A 15710-nucleotide genomic window follows, 5' to 3' on the forward strand; every position below is an offset into this window, starting at 1 on the left:
AGAGAAAGCCCTCACAGCTGAGGATGCTGTTTTAGGAAACAGTCTCGATTCTGGTGGCTGTGGGGAAGTCACTGAGGCTCTCTCTCCATGCAGTGTTTTTGCTTTTGCTCATAATTTGAAGTTCAGAAAGTAATTCTGTGGGAGTGTACAACTCTGCTTAATCCCACTTTGTCTTGAATTGTCTTGAATTTGTCTTTGAATTCTTCAGGGTTTCTCGTATCAGAATATCAGATTGGTATCTTTGGTTCTGAGATATTCCACTTGCGCATGAATTTGATTTTTTTTTGACATTGTAGCTCAGTTAAACCACCAGCATATGTTAAGTAACAAGTGCTTACTTCTATATAAAGATCCCTGCATGATCAATTCAAATAGGCCTGCTTTGTGGCTTAAGAGTGTGTGCAGTTTATGTTCAAAGCAGTGGATTATCTACCTCTCTTGCATGGGTATTTGTTGGGACATTATGTTAATAGTTAGTGCCCGAAGCATAGCTGGGCTGCTTTGTCCTCTTACAGCCTCCTGAAAGACATGTGGAGAAATTCAGTACCTTTAAACAACACTTGCTGCTCTCAGGATCTGTGCAGATAGGTTTGCTTTGGTTTTATTGTTGTTGGGTTTGGGTTTTTACTTCTTCTATCAGGATTTCCCATGAGAAGTGGGGTGAGCAAACAACCAAGCTGAAAGGGACTTTAATGATGGGACTTCCTTTTTTTTTTTTTTTTTTTTTTTTATTCTTTAGCCCAAGGGATGAAGTTGAAGAAAAGCACAAGAGCTCTTCCTATCATCGACACAGCTACCACCTGCTGCAGCATGACAGCCAGGATGCTAGTGCAGAACAAAGGTACAAGAGTGCTCAGCCCCCTCTCTCGCCCTGCATGGACTCAGTTCAGGCTGCATTCGTGCTTCTGTCCCCAGCAGGCCTTCACGTGTGGGGTGAATGTCTTTGCTTTGTCTCCTGACTTAATGTGTGTATGCAGTCCAGCTTCTGTAATGTTCTGGTGACTTCAGTTGATCACAATTGGCCTCCAGACACTGTCCAATTTACTGTCTGTAGGGGAGGGTTTGGCTGTGCTTCCCCTAAAAGCATGGCCAAATTTTGTTTAATTACTAGTGTAACCTTACTAAGGGAGCAGTTTGTAAATCCTGTGCCTTAGATAAGGTAGCAAAGTTATCGTAGGAGTCAGTTTCTTCTTTCTGACATCTTTTCTCCCTCATGAGCCACCCTAAAGCTCCATGGGCAAGTCCTGTGTGCCTGGTGAGCTCAGACCTGTTTGACGTCTGAGGGTTCATTCATAATCTACGCTTTAATTCAGAGTCTGTATTGGATGGCTGGTCAGCAGCTGAAAGACTCCAAGGTACTGAGGTTCATGCAATTCCTGGGCTCGTTCTGATTCTCCTCGGTTCCTGCAATACTTGCTGCCTTAACTGCGCTCTCTCTGTAAAACTCCAAGGTTATGCTGTGCTGGGGTTCCCTGCTGGGCCAGTGGATGCATCCTAGGGTTTATGCTAGTGTGTGTATGCAGCAAGAACAGACACCCCTTGCCATACTGCCTGAACCACAGCGGTCTGTAATGCAGAGACCCTGCAGGCCCTGTCACGCAGCACTCATGCTCAGCCTTGGCAGACCCAGATGGAAATGGAGCAGCCCCTGCTGAGCTCTGTAGAGGTCTCTGTGTTAAAGATCGAGGTGGGAGGCATCCTCAGCTGGGTGACTCTGGACGTGTGTGGATGCAGAGCAGAGTGCAAGCTCCTCTCCTTCTAGTGAAGGCTGATGGTGTCCAGTACTGCAAGTGACGTCCTCTCCCCTGCTGTTCCTTCATAGTGACCATGATGATGAAGTTGCAAGTTTGGCTTCTACGTCAGGTGGATTTGGTGCCAAAGCGTCTACGCAGAGGCTGCCTGTGAAGGACTGGAAAGCCAAGGCATCCCCTCGGGCTTCCCCAAAGCTAAAGCGGAAGGGCAAGAAAGATGACGGGTACGCTGGGCTTGCCAGGATCCAAGGGGCTGTGGGACCAGCTGTGCAGGACCTGACAGAGCTAATAGCAGCAGGGCTAGGGTCTGAGGCTGGGCTCTGGCCGAGTGTTCCCAGCCCTCATCCTGTTTTGCAAACAGGAGCGACCCCACAGAAAGTGTTGCTGGCTACTCAGACATGGGCTGTGTGTTACTTCGAGGTGTGGGAGGAGGTTGTGCCCTGCCTTCCCAACTGGGACCCAAAATCCAAAGTGTAGCCTTCCAAAGTGTAGGCTTCAGAAGAATTTGTGGGGAGGTAAATTACACATTGGGTGGGGGACACGGGATCCATTTGCCAGTTTCATTGAAGGCTTCATTGGAACTGTGACACTGAGTATAGCTTAATAAGGCCTCGATTTCTGGTTGGCTTTTGAATGCTGGCACAGTGCCCGTGTTCAGCAATACCTATCCTTTGTTACCTGCTTGCTGCTTTTGTGTGTTTCTAAATGTGCCCATATGAATGTCTTGCAAGGGGAAATTGATGAGTGGAAAGAGCTGCCCATGGCAAATTAGGCCAACCTGTCTGCATTAATGTGAGGAAAGCAGCACAGCTTCCCTGAGGGGCTTTCTCCTCTTCTTGTGTTCCCATGGCTCCATGATTTGGATCTCTAGCTGTGCACGTTACAAAGAAGATGGCTTGTGGTGTTAAATTTCTGGCTGTGGTCCTTTACTGTGACACCCAGAAGTTCTTAGCCTCAGAAATGCCTTTCATTTTTCCAGCCTTAGTCCTTTTAAAGTTGCTGAATGGATGCTGTCTGGGAAATACAAATGTGTACTTTCCTTCTAGTAGCGTTTGTTCATAATTTGTGCCTTTGGAATTGTACAACGTTAGTGGATTCGTTCAATGTTTTTCTTTGTTGTGCTGTATATACTGGAATGTATCACTGCTTTCTCCACCTTCAGAGCTGGAATTGTTCTAGATGATTTGAAACTCATTAATTCTGTATTTAACAAGTGGGTACTAGTGGTTTTTTTTCTTTCCTAAATATCAGGAGACCTTCAAAGGCTCTTTGGCAAAGCCTTCCCTGGCTTTGAATTTGGACAAGACTGAGAAATCAGTGTGTATTGTTCTTTGAACAGTTCTCATTAAGCCTTGGCTCAAATCTGTTGTGTGCTGAAAGCAGCCGTGTGAAGGGACCAGTCTGTAAGGATGTTAAGGGCCTGGAAATAGTGGAAATGTTGGAGTCACAGTGCTGTGGGGACTGGGACTTCCTTACTTTCCTGTTGCTCTCATATTATACTAGGCAAAACAGAAGCATGAGCTGGGTATAAAACCTAAAGCAACCTGTGAAGTGGGGGATCTGTTTTGGCAGAAGGCATAATCAGAGCAGTTAATTGACATAATTGAATTACCGCTTTTCTCTTTGACTCCAGGGATGTGAACCAGTCACCAAGATCATCCAACAACCAGGTGAGTCAGAGTGCTCCTGCCATCCCTTCCAAGGGCCTGTGCTTCAATTCTGTTCGCTGTCATGCTGAAGGCCTGTGCCATGGGCCCCCTGCACTTGGGCTTGGTGTTGTTTCAGTCTGTGACTTGTGCAGCAGAGAAGGAGCTGCTTAATGTTGTCCATGCTTCCTTTTCACTTCTGCGTGTTGATTTGCATTTCAGTGTTCTCACAAGCCCTGGTCCATCCAAAATTTTACCAGTCCTTTCCTCCTCCCTGTTGAGACAACTTGCATGCACTGGCAGCAGGATAAAGTGTTCCCAACAAACTGAGGATCACAGTGGAACTGGCTTGTTGGAGTTACTTTTTCCTGTTGGTAGCACTTTTGTGTCTGTTAGAAAATGTGCTCAGCAGAGTGGTGTTCACTTCTTAAACTGCCCTTACATGTGTGTGTTTCCTTTAGACTTTTTGAGCAGCTGAAGAGACAATTATAGATGTGTGCTTCTCTGGTTGCTTGATTATTCACAAATAAGTGAGAGAGCTGAAAGAGTGCTCTAGGAAAACTCCTTATTCTACTTATTGCACAGCTCTTTCATAAGCATTTGAGGTCCTTATTCAGAGACCTAAGCCCACTCTCTCCATACCTGGCCGAAAGTGAATAGGGTGTGCCTTCTGATTTCCTTTTAAGTGCCAAAACTTTGAAGGGAGTCTTGATTCTAAACAGTTCAGGATATTTAAAGCAAACATTTGTGAATTCCACGTGGACACTTCACATACCTTGCTTTATCAATTTATTTATTGAGATTAAATTCTTAGAAATAGGCATTTAAGCTGGCCCAATTTCTGCTTTGTGTGTTGTGCTTCAGGCTCCAGCACAGGGCTCAACTCAGTACCTACCAGAATGCTTGACTGACCTCTGATCCTGTTAGAAACGAGTGCTTGTCCTCTCCACATACAGGTGACACCGGAGTTCCAGGATGAGCTGATGTGTATATTGAGGAGCCAACAGCGGGAGCTCTCTGAGCTGCGTCAGAACCAGATGGAGCTGCTGCAGAGACTCACTGATCACCTTGATGCCATTCAGAGCTCCCTCATGGGCCATGTGGAGAGGGTGATTGACTCTCAGCAGGAGCAGGAGCGTATCCTTGTTTGCAAATGGTGCATGGGAATTAGGGAGTGGAAGGCTGCAAGGTAGACTAGAAACATGAGGAAAGCTGAGGAAGTTCAACAATCTTCATAGCAGGGGCCGTAGGTGTCATAAAAGGCCTGGATGCCATATAACTATTTCAGTTCCTCTCACTCCCTTTTCAAGGGAGAGAAATTCAGAAGTAGAATGGAGAAGAACTGCTACTTCCTCTACGCCCCTAAATCTTCAGGTAACCTATGATGGCCACAAGTGCTGCAAGGCTGGTCTAGTTTCCCATACAAGTCAGTGGGACTATTGCCATATGCAAGTGCCCATCCTTCTAGGATGGAAGTGTTGAGGGTAGGGAGGAGATCTGTTGTTTGTGATCCTTAACGTGCATGCTCGTTAGAGAGAAGACTGGACCGAGCACTGACGGAAGGACAGCAGCGCAATGGGCAGCTCCAGGAGCATCTGTCTCAGCAGCTCTCTCAGTCCCTTTCCACTGCTGTGTGTAACCGTCTGGAGAGGACCGTTCGTGAGGAGATGAAGAAGACAGTACCCCAGTGTGAGTTTTGCTGTATGGAAGTGGTGGTGCTCCATGAAGCAGGAGTTAGGCTACGGGAAGAGTAGACATTGCTCTGTGAGCTGCTGCGGGCCCCACTGTAATCTGAGAAGAGTTGTGGGGTGGAAGGATATGAGGCTCCCAGAGGGGGGAATACCTTTCCAAAATGCATGGTCTGATCTTCCATTATAATTGACAAAGCTTTTGGAATCTACTCTGTGGAGGAAGGCAAAAGAGGCTAATAGGTTTGTAAATGTTGTGATTTAACGGAAGCAAACTTCAGCTTGTCTTTGCTCTTCCTTGACACATCATCATTTGTGTCAATATTTGTAGTTTGTAGAAATGCAGGTTGGAAAGTCTTCTGCAGTCTTTGGTATCCTCTGTTCTGCTTGAAGTAGGATTACCCACTGCCCTAAATCAGGTCCGCTGCGACTTTGGATGAGTCCTGAAAGCCTTCAGGGTTGGAGATTCCACAGCTTCTCTGGTGACTTCCAGAGCCACACCACCTTCCTGGCAAAAAGTTTCTCCTACTGTTCAACCTTAGCTTCCCAAGTCAGAGCTTGTGGCTGTTGCCTGTACCTGTGTCATCTGGCACCTCCAGGAATAGTTTGACTTCATTTTCTTTTTCAGGTTTTGAAGAGTGACACTAGGCTTAAAGCTGTGACTTTGACATGTTTTTTTTCTGACTAGGCATTTCCAAGAGCATAGACCCTGTTGCTAGCCAGCTGAGCAACACTATTGCCACCAAGCTCACGGCTGTTGAAGGGACACTGAAGGAGAGCATCACCAAGCTAGTGAAATCAAAGGTATGGAGAACCAGACCGTAGGTATTCCCAGGGACACTGAGTTGTGAGCTGCCTGGGTAGTGACTCCTCATACCTCTTCCACTCACCTGTATCTCCAGGTGGGTCTGAGGTCAGTTTAGCTGCCCGTGTTCATAGCTCTCTTCTGGTCTCATCAAGAGAGCAAGCTCTTTGTGTACTCCCCTGCCTGCTTTGCCTCATTAGACCTTTCTTTTGTTTACTGAGTTGTTCATCTTCTATTAAAGCAGAGGCTCTCACAGAACCGGATTGTTGTAGGGCCACCTCAGTTAGCTAAGTGGTCCAAGTTTGACTTGCTCTTTTGCTCTTTACGCTTTACACCATTTCTACATTATGTAGGGAGCAGCAGCTTGTTAGCTACGTTGGTGGGCAATGGTGGATGGTGGGAGGGGAGGAAGGAGGGGAAGAGAAAAAGAGCCATACCTGACTGCACCAACCCTCCCTTGCTCTCAAGCTGAACTACAGGGAAATGGTGATGTGCCTGGGTAGTCCCTCAGCAAGCAGATGCTCTGCCTGCCATACTCATGGTGGAGCGTAGAGGAAGGAGTTCAGCTGCCCAGGGAATTCACACTTCTACTGACAGTGGACTGCTCTTGTCTGGTGTGGGTGTGTTGCAGGAACATACAATGTTTGTTCACATCTTTATTCTGCAGCAGGCTGTTGTTAATTTCCTGCAACCTCTTCTGTGTGTGCTTGTAAGAACCTTACAGATAGCATTGTGAGGGCAACGGCTGATACCCTGCAGGGGACAATCCAGTCGGCCTACAGGGAAGCGTTCCAGAGTGTGGTGTTGCCAGCCTTTGAGAAGAGCTGCCAGTCCATGTTCCAGCAGATCAATGATACCTTCAAGCAGGGCACCCAGGAATGTGAGTAGTCTTTCTTTCTAAGTTTTCTCTACACAGCATGTTCGTGTTAGAGACTGAGAAACTGACAAGTTGACTTACGACTTTCAGAGTTTCAGTGGTAACTGTTTAACCTCTTAGTCCATCTGTGTGGTCTGAAAGCATTTCCCTTCCACTCTTGGGAAATGGAAACATAATTGAGGAGATTTTTATAGGTGGTGCTATAAGAACAGAGATTTACATCTGGTCTTTGTAACCCGTGTAGCAAAACACTTGGTCTCATTGTGTGAATCTGTGACTTCATCTCTTGAGTAGTAAAGCCCAGCTGTAGAATTACTCCCACCCTAAAACCCAACTATAGAATTACCCCATCCTGCCATCAGGAAGATGATGTGTGTAGAAGGCAACACTCCTGCGTAATCTCAGATGGGTAGTAGAACTGGGGACATCTAGAGAAGGATACAAGGATGACCAGAGGCTAAATAGTGGCTGAACAATGCAGTCATGGTCAGCCTGGAAAAAAGGAAACTAAACACTTCAGTAAGGAAAGGTGTGCGCTGATGCACTGGAGAAGATATTTCTTGTGTTTAGGTTTGGAATCCAGTTCATTGGACTTCTGGGAGGCCAGACAGGTATTGTTCTGCAGGGCTGTTCTCTGAGTGCCAGCATAAGCAACTTCTGTAGTCCCTAGATTGGTAGAGTGTCTCCAGCTACTGTTTATTTTGCACCTTTTGTTTTCCTTACAAGTCTCCCACAAGTACATAGAGCTTTTTTTGCCCTTTTCATCAGTCCAATTTACAAAACAGTTAAAAATACGGCTTTTTGATCTCTACAAACATAATTTTTTGTCAGAAATGTTCCTCTTCTTTCTCTTACTAACTTAATTGGCATTGAACTCCATCAGTATTGTAGATTACAACTCATATTGTGTATGAAATACTCACATCCCCACCTTTATCTTGCTATGAACAAACAGTGCCTGTAAAGGTCTATTGCAAGAGGATTCTCAGCTTTATTGCTGTGTCAGAAAATCCTGTGTGATGCAGAGGATGGAAGCAGGGTTTCTATATTAGCCTAGCATGGCCCAAAACAAGGCTTGGGCACTTTCCCTTCTCCCACACTTGTACACTGGCTCAGTTACTGGTTCTGCTGGAGAATGTGTGCAGCCTGGCAGAAGGATCTTGGACCTGACCATCCCTACAGTGCTGATAGGCAAAACGTCTTCCTCTTTGGTTGTTGCAGACATCCAGCAGCTTGAGACTCACATGAAGAACAAGAAGGCGCGAGAACAGGAGGCCCGGGACCCGTTGCTGAATCAGCTTCGACAGCTCATCAGCACCTTCCAGAGCACCACCGAGCAGCTGGCTTCCACTGTCACAGCCAGCATACACGCTGAGGTGCAGCATCAGCTGCATATTATCGTGGGCAAGTAAGTTGGCAGCTGGGCTCGTTGAAAGGGATGTCGCTGAGAGGCACGGGTGCATAACGAAACCTCTTCCTGCTTCATTGTGGAAACAAGCCCTTTGACACCGGTGCTGTAGGGCTGCTTGTTGGATCTGTGCTCAGTATGACAAAGCACGTGGGCTGGTGTAACTTTCCCTGTAAGCACTAAACAAAGGCAACAGAATATTTCAAACAACCAGCTGTACCTCTGCTGCGTGTGGGAGCTTGGGGCCTCCTTTTCACAGTGTCCCATGTACATGTTGGAGGACAGAAAGACCTATGGCAGCCCAAAAGCACACTCGCCTCAGACTAGCCTTTCTGTTCTAAAATGTTTTTTGGGTCTTTTGAAGGCTTCTCCTCCTTACTCTGTTTCTTGAGGCATACCAAAAGTTTTGCAGGCTACTCTGTCCTCCCAGCTGTTCTGCAGCAATTCCTCTTGGCTACCCTGGTTTCAAGATGTGATCTTGGCAGTGCGTGCCTTCAGCATTTGCAAACCATGAAGCTGGTGGCAGGTTGGCAGCATTAAGACTGGCTTGGCTGGTGGTCACCTGCAGGGCAGAATGCCCCCATCTATTTTAAGCTATCAGAGCATATGTCTGAGTGCACAGAGGTCGTCAGGGGAGAGCAAATGTGAGCAAATGTGCCAGGAAGGATACCAGACTAAATTACAGTCTTGCTGTATGTGCTGTGCTTGCTCCCAAGGAAGCCCTGCTAGTCTGCCTGCAGTAGTGCAGGTCTGGTGCTTTTGTACCCTTTGTAAGAGGAATCCCACTCCTGGGGGAGCACTGCATGTAAGAGATTGATGTAGAAAGCTGAGCCCTTTCACAGATGCACCTAGAGCTTAGTCGCCTTGCTTGTAGGCCAGATATTCAGTATTTTAGATCTTTGATACAACGGAAATTAATTCCCTGGAACATTGCTTTTCCACACAGAATCCCAGCATCTTCAGTATGCACCCTGGGATGTTGTGTTGTTGCCACAGTGCTTCCTTGTGCAGCACGTTTCTGATGCCTGTGCCTCAGAACAATTTGTATCAACCCTTGGGGAGCAAGCAAGCAAGCCTGTGCTTTCTCAATGCCACAAGCTTTGTGCAACATAGTCCCTCAGCTCTTCATTTTCAGATAAACTTCTGTTTTCTTTTAGCCTGCAGGAGTCTATTTTGGCCCAGGTGCAGAGAGTCATTAAAGGAGAAGTGAGCCTGGCTATGAAGGAGCAGCAAGCAGCAGTGACCTCAAGCATTGTCCAGGCAATGCGCTCAGCAGCAGGGACTCCGATCCCCTCTACTCACTTGGACTTCCAGTCTCAGCAAACTCACATCCTGCAGCTTCTCCAGCAAGGGCACCTCAACCAAGCTTTCCAGCAGGTACTACTTCCTTGTAGTGAGCAGCACTGCTTGTTGGGGGCAAAGTGAGGGGAAAATTGGCTTCTTGAGGTGGAGACACAACTCCACAAAACTCAGAGCTGGCTGAAAGGACCTGTGGCTGCAGACTGCTGAAGGGGTGCAGTTGCAGTCGCATAGGCCAGGCCAGAGCTGTGCCTGCACCATGATTTGATGGCAATTAAGTTCCTTCCTTGCCCTGTCAGGCCAGCATCAGTGCTGCAGTAAGCCAGATGACTGCCATCAGTATTGGCACGTAGTGCACCCCTGAAGAGCAACAGCTTCGTAAGCCTCTCCAGGCAGATCTGCCAGCTGGGGCCTGACCTTGTCTTTGCCTTTGACTGTCTAGGCAGATCCATTTGAGCTGCTGCAGACACACTCCACTGGGAATAGCAACAATGCTGTGTTGGTGAGCTGCAAACGTGGCCCTGTTCCCTGCTGCTAACTGACCTGCTCCCCTGTGTCTGGTTGTGGACCAGCAGTCCTCTCTGTTCAGCTTAGAACAGATGCAGGGGTCCTCTGAGTGTAGACGAAACCTAAACAGGGTCCTGTTGGCACACACTGTGGGGTTTGCAGAGAGCTCTGCTCCCACAGGAGGCTGGCAGTCATTGAGCTGCCCCAAGGCAGATGGCTGTCCCACGTGCTATCCTGCATTTTTCACTTGCCTCTTGTTTCCTCTGCATCTCAAGCTGTATCTTCCTTGCAGGCTCTAACAGCAGCTGATCTCAATCTGGTCCTGTATGTTTGTGAGACAGTGGATACTCAGCAAGTATTTGGACAGCACCCATGTCCGCTGTCCCAGCCTGTGCTGCTCTCTCTCATTCAGCAGCTCTCCTCGGATTTGGGTACTCGTACGGAACTGAAGCTGAAGTGAGTACGATCAGGGCACTGGGTTTGAACCTATGCAGGTGTATTCCTGGCTCTGGCTTTAAACTCACTGTGTGTAAGTGGAAGGTGGTGCTTCCACAAAGGCTGGAACTTCTGTGGCCTGTTACAGGCAAGCGAACAACCCGTAATGACTTGGAAAAAGGTACAGGCATTGCAAGAGAAAGCTTTGCTGCCCAGAGGTAGTCATAGAAGGGGTACTTAGCTGTAGGTGCTGTTAGCTCCAAGTATTGGAGTCTGTAAATATTGTTTGCTCTCTGTGTAGTGATCACCTTTAACCAAGGAAACATTCCCATGTGGGTAAAAGGGGAGGGGAAGCGCTGTGCTCCCTAGATAGCTTGATATCCAGAGCTACTTTGCTCTGCCTGCAGCTCTTAACCCAGCGCTGGACTTTGTGTAGGCAGCTTCTCATCGTGACTGCTGGAGAGGTTCAGTGGGAGGTGGCAGCAGGAGCTACTGGAAGTAATGTCTGTTAGATGTACTAAGCAAAGCTTGTGTGACAAAGTAGTGACTGTGCTGATACTTGCCATGAACATTTTTAGATTGTGAGTCAAAACCCTATTAGCTGCCCTGAAAAATGAATTTGTTAAGGTACCTGCAGGTTTTGACCATGGCTTGCATGGAAATTACCTTAAATTGAGTTCTTATCTGAAGTGAACACTAAGCATAGAGGCTCAAGCCAGAAAAGATGAAAAAGAGCTTTAAATTACAGAAGAGCTCATAAGCAGAGTTACAGTTGCTGCTAAGTTCAGGCAGATCTGCTGGTGAATACCTTTGGCGGTGACCACACTGGCTTACTCTCAGGCTGTGATGTGAAAGTTTTGATGTCCTGTCTGAACTTTTGAATGGCTTGTTGGTAAAATTTGTGATTTTTTTTTTCTCCCACATGTTGTGGGATAGACAAAGTTATATTAGAAGAAGACCTTAAATATATCCCTGTGTGGAATAAGCCTCAGTGCTGAGGATTTTTACTGTATAACAAATGACTAAGTCTGCTTATGCTAAAAAGCCTAATCAAAAAAAATGTATGCTGAGCTCTGACCAGGTATGGCCTGTGGCCAAGTGCCACCTACAGCACTGCAGTGAGACGTAGCTTGCTGTTACACCTGCTTGGTTGAGGCAGCCAGGTTGTGTAGTATGTACTGCAGCCTGGAAATACTGGCTGCCCTTGCACGTTGAAGAATGGATAGCTGGGCTCTGCCAAAAGTCAGAACTGTTTTATTTTTTGATGGCTGAACTTATGGCACCGAGTATTGTTCTGTGGGGGGAGCACAATTGTGCGTCTGCAGTGCTAAAGTGAACGGAATTGGACTGGGATCTCGTGTTGAGTTTGGTTCTAACCCTGGTCTCTCTCCTTCAGTTACCTGGAGGAAGCGGTGATGCACCTGGACCACAGCGACCCCATCACCCGAGACCACATGGGGTCAGTCATGAACCAGGTGCGGCAGAAGCTCTTACAGTTCCTGCAGGTGGAACCCCACAACACGCTGAGCAAGCCTGCCCGCCGCCTCATGATCATGCTTCAGGGCCTGGTCACTCCTGGCATGACCTAGGAGAACCTGGCTGTCTCGTGGGCTGCTCCGGGGAAGCCCACCCAGCAGATCCAGTAGTTACTAACCACGTACGGCTTGTGTTAAGAGCTCTTGCCAGGAAATCTATCAACATGTGTGTGATGTCTCTAAGGCGAACGCCATCTGTGTATAGTCCCAGATAGTCACTGAACGCTCACTTGGCTTATTTTCCTAAAATAGCCTCTTTTTGAGACATTTAAGTCTCTTCTTCACCTGCCCATCCATCCCTGAGGCCTGGCTGGCCTTCCAAGTTGCATCCAGCAGAAGCCAATGGATTTCTTACCCCTTCGGTTTGGAGTCTGCTGCTGTCAGCAGAGAAGGGAGGTGTGTGCTGAGCCCGGAGTGAGGGGCTCCCTGTTGGCAAGAAACCAATATTTGTGTCTTAGTCAAGGACTCAAAACCCTCCTGGGGAGGATGTGTGGGGGGGTAGCAGCTGAGCAGGAACAGGAACGAATTGGTGGTGGGGGGATAACAGCAGGCTGCGAGCCCAGGGCCATTGGTTCTGCTGTGTGGGAGCATGTCCACGATTCGGCTGTTAGTTGGGATTTACACCAGGATTTTTCTTTTTACCTAAGTTTCGATTTTTTTTTTTTTTTTTTTTTTGGAAATAACATTACGAACGATTCAATAAACAACTTTTTGAGAAGAAAAAGCACAAAACGACCCTCTCCTTCTCCTCCTGGGCTGTGCCTGGCTCTTAAAAAAAAAAAAAAAAAGCTCGGGGCGGGCCGGGGGGGCGGGCTCGGGGCGGGCCGGGGGCGGTCGCGGCGGGGCCGGGTCTTGGGGCTGCGGAGAGCGGCGCATACGGGGCGGCGGCGGCGGCTCCGCACCATGGGCTGCTGGCGGCTGCTGCCCGTCGTGTGCCCGCTGCTCCTGCAGCTCCTGCACCTCGGTGAGTGCCTCGGGACGGCGAGGGGGGCGAGGGGATGCGGGACGAGACGGGGAGGTTGGGCTGGGCACGGCTCCCGGGGGCTCTCCAGGTGCCGGTATCTCCGAGCCGGTCCCCCCGCGGAGCCCAGGCTTCGTTCCCCGAGGGGGTCCCTGCCCCGAAGCAGAGGGGGGCCGCGGGTTGCCGGGCCCGGGGTGGGTTTTGTAGGGTTTTTGTGAAACGATTCAGGTCCTCCCCAGGAGCAGGGCGGCTGTGTCGGTGCTCGGCAGAAACCCCGGACTTTGACCCCGGGCTCCCCGCGGGTGCCGCTCGCCTCCCCCGGCGCTGGATGCGCTTTGTCCGGGGGGGTTTCTCCTGCCCGCACCTCTCGCCTTGCCCATCCTCGTGGGCACGGACTCGCTTGGACTCGAGCTTGCTGAAAGCAGATTTCCGGATCGCACTCGCCCTGCTGATGCCGGTGATGCCTGCGACCCGTGTGGCTGCTGCCAACCTGTGACTTGTCCCAGCGGCATGGCCGTGGTGTTCTCAGCACAGAGCTGCTCGGTGGGACAGGCTGATAATGCAGGCTTACTCTCGCTCAGCTCTTGGCCGCAGCTGCGCGTGTTGGGGCCACATTGCAGACAGGATGCTGGCAGTGTGTCACGGCTTCCTGGAGACCTCCTGGGAGAATGGGCGATTTTCGGCTGCCTCCTACCCCGGGAGGAGCCGTCTGCCTTTGACAGGACCAACCTCACCACCCTCAGCTCTCACAGCTCCCGGCAGCACTGCGCACGGCATTTCCAACAACCTTGCGACTCTAGTGACGTGGCCAAGCATTCCTGTGTCCTCATCCATCCCAAGCAGCCTTCTTGTGGATCCCCACGGTGCCACCGGCCTCTTTGGAGCCTCTGTTTGTCTGTCCCAGCACAGCTCTCCCGTATCAGCCTGGCTGGGAGCAGGAGCGAGCTGGTCCCAGCCAAAGGGGGTGGGATGGAGATGGAGCAGCCCCTCCCTGCGAGCTGTGACCCCAGCTCCGTGTCCGTCCCGATGGGACATCCCGACTTGGGGCTGAACCTGCAAACGCTCCTGGGGACATGGAGCGGGGACATGGGTTGAGCCACGTGGGTTGGGGCAGTGACTGGGGTCTGCCCTGGCCCCAAAACCTCCGTGCCCCTCTCAGCCCCTGCTTCGTGGGGTCCCTGCAGTGGGAAGGAGAAGCAGAGGTGTTGGGCACCCCCAGCTCCGTGGTAGCAGGTCTGGGACACCTGGGGCTCGTCCTTTGTGGGGCACAGCAGGGAACAGCAGCTTCCCGGGGCGAAGCCTGCACTTGTGCCTCTTCCCTCTTTTCCTTCTCTTTTCCTTCTCTTCTTGCTGTTAGAGCAGGGGCCTCAGCTTGCTCAGCCAGTTGAGCCTTTGCTTTTGTTTTCTGTGTTGTACTCACAAATTAATCTTTGCTGTTGGGGGATAAAAGGGCTGGACAGATGGCTCTGGAGAGATCCTGGGAGGCCCGATGCAATGAGAGCTGTTGTGTGGCTTTTCCGCTGTGCCTAATGGCAGCATTGCTTGTGGGATCCGCAAGGGATCCGTGTGCCACGGACCAGGAGCGAGGGTTCAGCAGGGTGTTTTAATTGTGAGGGCTCCAGAGGAACTCGCTCCTGCTCCCTGTGTGGGTGTTAACCCCACTCCGTGGGGCCTCTCAACACCAGCTGCATTTTCCCTTTAAAACCCGACGTTTTAATTACTTCATTGCCTCTTTGCTTGCACCAGCAGCGGGCTGAGAAGGATGAACTTTTTGTCATCCTCTTCCTTCTCCTTGGTCCTGCAGCTCTGAGTACCGCAGGGAAGCTGCTCTTGAGGAGGGCCAGGCCAGGAGGTCCTGTTGCAGCCTCCAGCCTCCTCAGCCCCTTTTCCTCTGGGGGATTTGTGGTTTTAATGCACCCGAACCATTTGCCCCTGCAGCATCCCAGCCTGTGGGACCCCAGGCCATCCCCACACTGCCCTGGAGCACCCCCGGACAGAGCTGCCCCCCCTGTCCTGCCCCCATGGTCACGGGGAGATGACGCTGGTGGGATGCAGGAGGGGACCGGCCCCTTGCCGTATTTCGGAGCCCACTGCCACTGCTGCCTGCTGGGTGTGGGGGGGGGGCTCAGCTCCGTCTCTCCTGTCCCCCTGCAGCCGCCACCCAGGAGCCCATCAGCATGGCGGGGAAGTGTGACACCATCTACAAGGGCTTCGCCGGCTGCCTCATCAGCCTGGGGGACAGCATGGCCCAGAGCGTCCGGCAGCAGCAGCAGCAGGAGGAGGAGGGCACCCAGGACGCGCAGGAGCTGGACACCATCTGCAAGTGAGTGGCCCTAACCCCGTCCCCATCCCCGTCCCCGTCCCTTGGCCTGGTATGCACGGGAGCTGCTGGGGGTCACCGGCTCCGGTCCCCTCCCCACGCCTGTCCCTGTCCCCCAGGTCCTGGGACGATTTCCACGCCTGTGCCAGCGGGGTGCTGTCGAGCTGCCCCGAGGAGGCGGCCGCCATCTGGGAGTCTCTGCGCCAGGAGTCCCGCAAGATCCAGTTCCAGGGGAACCTGCAGGAGCTCTGCAGCGCCCGGGGACGCCTGGCCAGCGCCCGGGGCTCGCCGCCCGCCGAGACCAACCAGGCCACGCTGCGGGGCTCGGCCACCCTGCGCCGCCCCGGCCTCCTGCCCCTGCTGGCCCCGGTGCTGCTGCTGGCCCGGCTCTAGCCCTGCACCCGCTGCCGGGGGACCTGGCGATGCCCTGCAGCCCCCACCAGGCCTCGCTCGCAGGGCACGGCCCTCTCTGTCTCTC

The 15710-nt window shown here is 50.9% G+C and overlaps 2 protein-coding genes across 3 annotated transcripts in view; both read left to right on the forward strand.

Moving 5' to 3' along the window:
* EDC4 (enhancer of mRNA decapping 4) overlaps positions 1–12624 on the forward strand; it is a 32759-nt gene extending 20135 nt beyond the window's left edge. The window contains exons 19-29 of one of the 2 annotated variants that reach the window (XM_084294456.1): positions 740–841; positions 1823–1975; positions 3385–3421; positions 4354–4534; positions 4931–5086; positions 5774–5889; positions 6605–6770; positions 7989–8175; positions 9333–9552; positions 10274–10437; positions 11813–12624. In XM_084294456.1, coding sequence (XP_084150582.1) covers positions 740–841; positions 1823–1975; positions 3385–3421; positions 4354–4534; positions 4931–5086; positions 5774–5889; positions 6605–6770; positions 7989–8175; positions 9333–9552; positions 10274–10437; positions 11813–12005 — 1675 coding nt within the window. In that variant the 3' untranslated portion in view covers positions 12006–12624. The remainder of the gene's footprint in view (positions 1–739; positions 842–1822; positions 1976–3384; positions 3422–4353; positions 4535–4930; positions 5087–5773; positions 5890–6604; positions 6771–7988; positions 8176–9332; positions 9553–10273; positions 10438–11812) is intronic. The other variant, XM_084294457.1, reaches the window with a different exon arrangement.
* Positions 12625–12826: 202 nt separating this feature from the next.
* Positions 12827–15710, forward strand: NRN1L (neuritin 1 like). The gene is made up of 3 exons (XM_084294495.1): positions 12827–12915; positions 15067–15235; positions 15352–15710. The coding sequence occupies exons 1-3, from the start codon at positions 12855–12857 to the stop codon at positions 15623–15625; spliced, it is 504 nt and encodes a 167-aa protein (XP_084150621.1). The 5' UTR covers positions 12827–12854; the 3' UTR covers positions 15626–15710.

Source organism: Netta rufina (assembly GCF_964035555.1).
Source record: "Netta rufina genome assembly, chromosome: 13".
NCBI classification, from domain to species: Eukaryota; Metazoa; Chordata; class Aves; order Anseriformes; family Anatidae; genus Netta; species Netta rufina.

What these genes read in the sequence shown, in the direction of transcription:
- NRN1L (XM_084294495.1), top strand. Translation starts at nt 12,855, where the DNA reads ATGGGCTGCTGGCGGCTGCTGCCCGTCGTGTGCCCGCTGCTCCTGCAG. An exon ending in CCTGCAGCTCCTGCACCTCG is followed by an intron (nt 12,916 to 15,066) that starts GTGAGTGCCTCG and finishes GTCCCCCTGCAG; the next exon opens with CCGCCACCCAGGAGCCCATC. An exon ending in GAGCTGGACACCATCTGCAA is followed by an intron (nt 15,236 to 15,351) that starts GTGAGTGGCCCT and finishes CCTGTCCCCCAG; the next exon opens with GTCCTGGGACGATTTCCACG.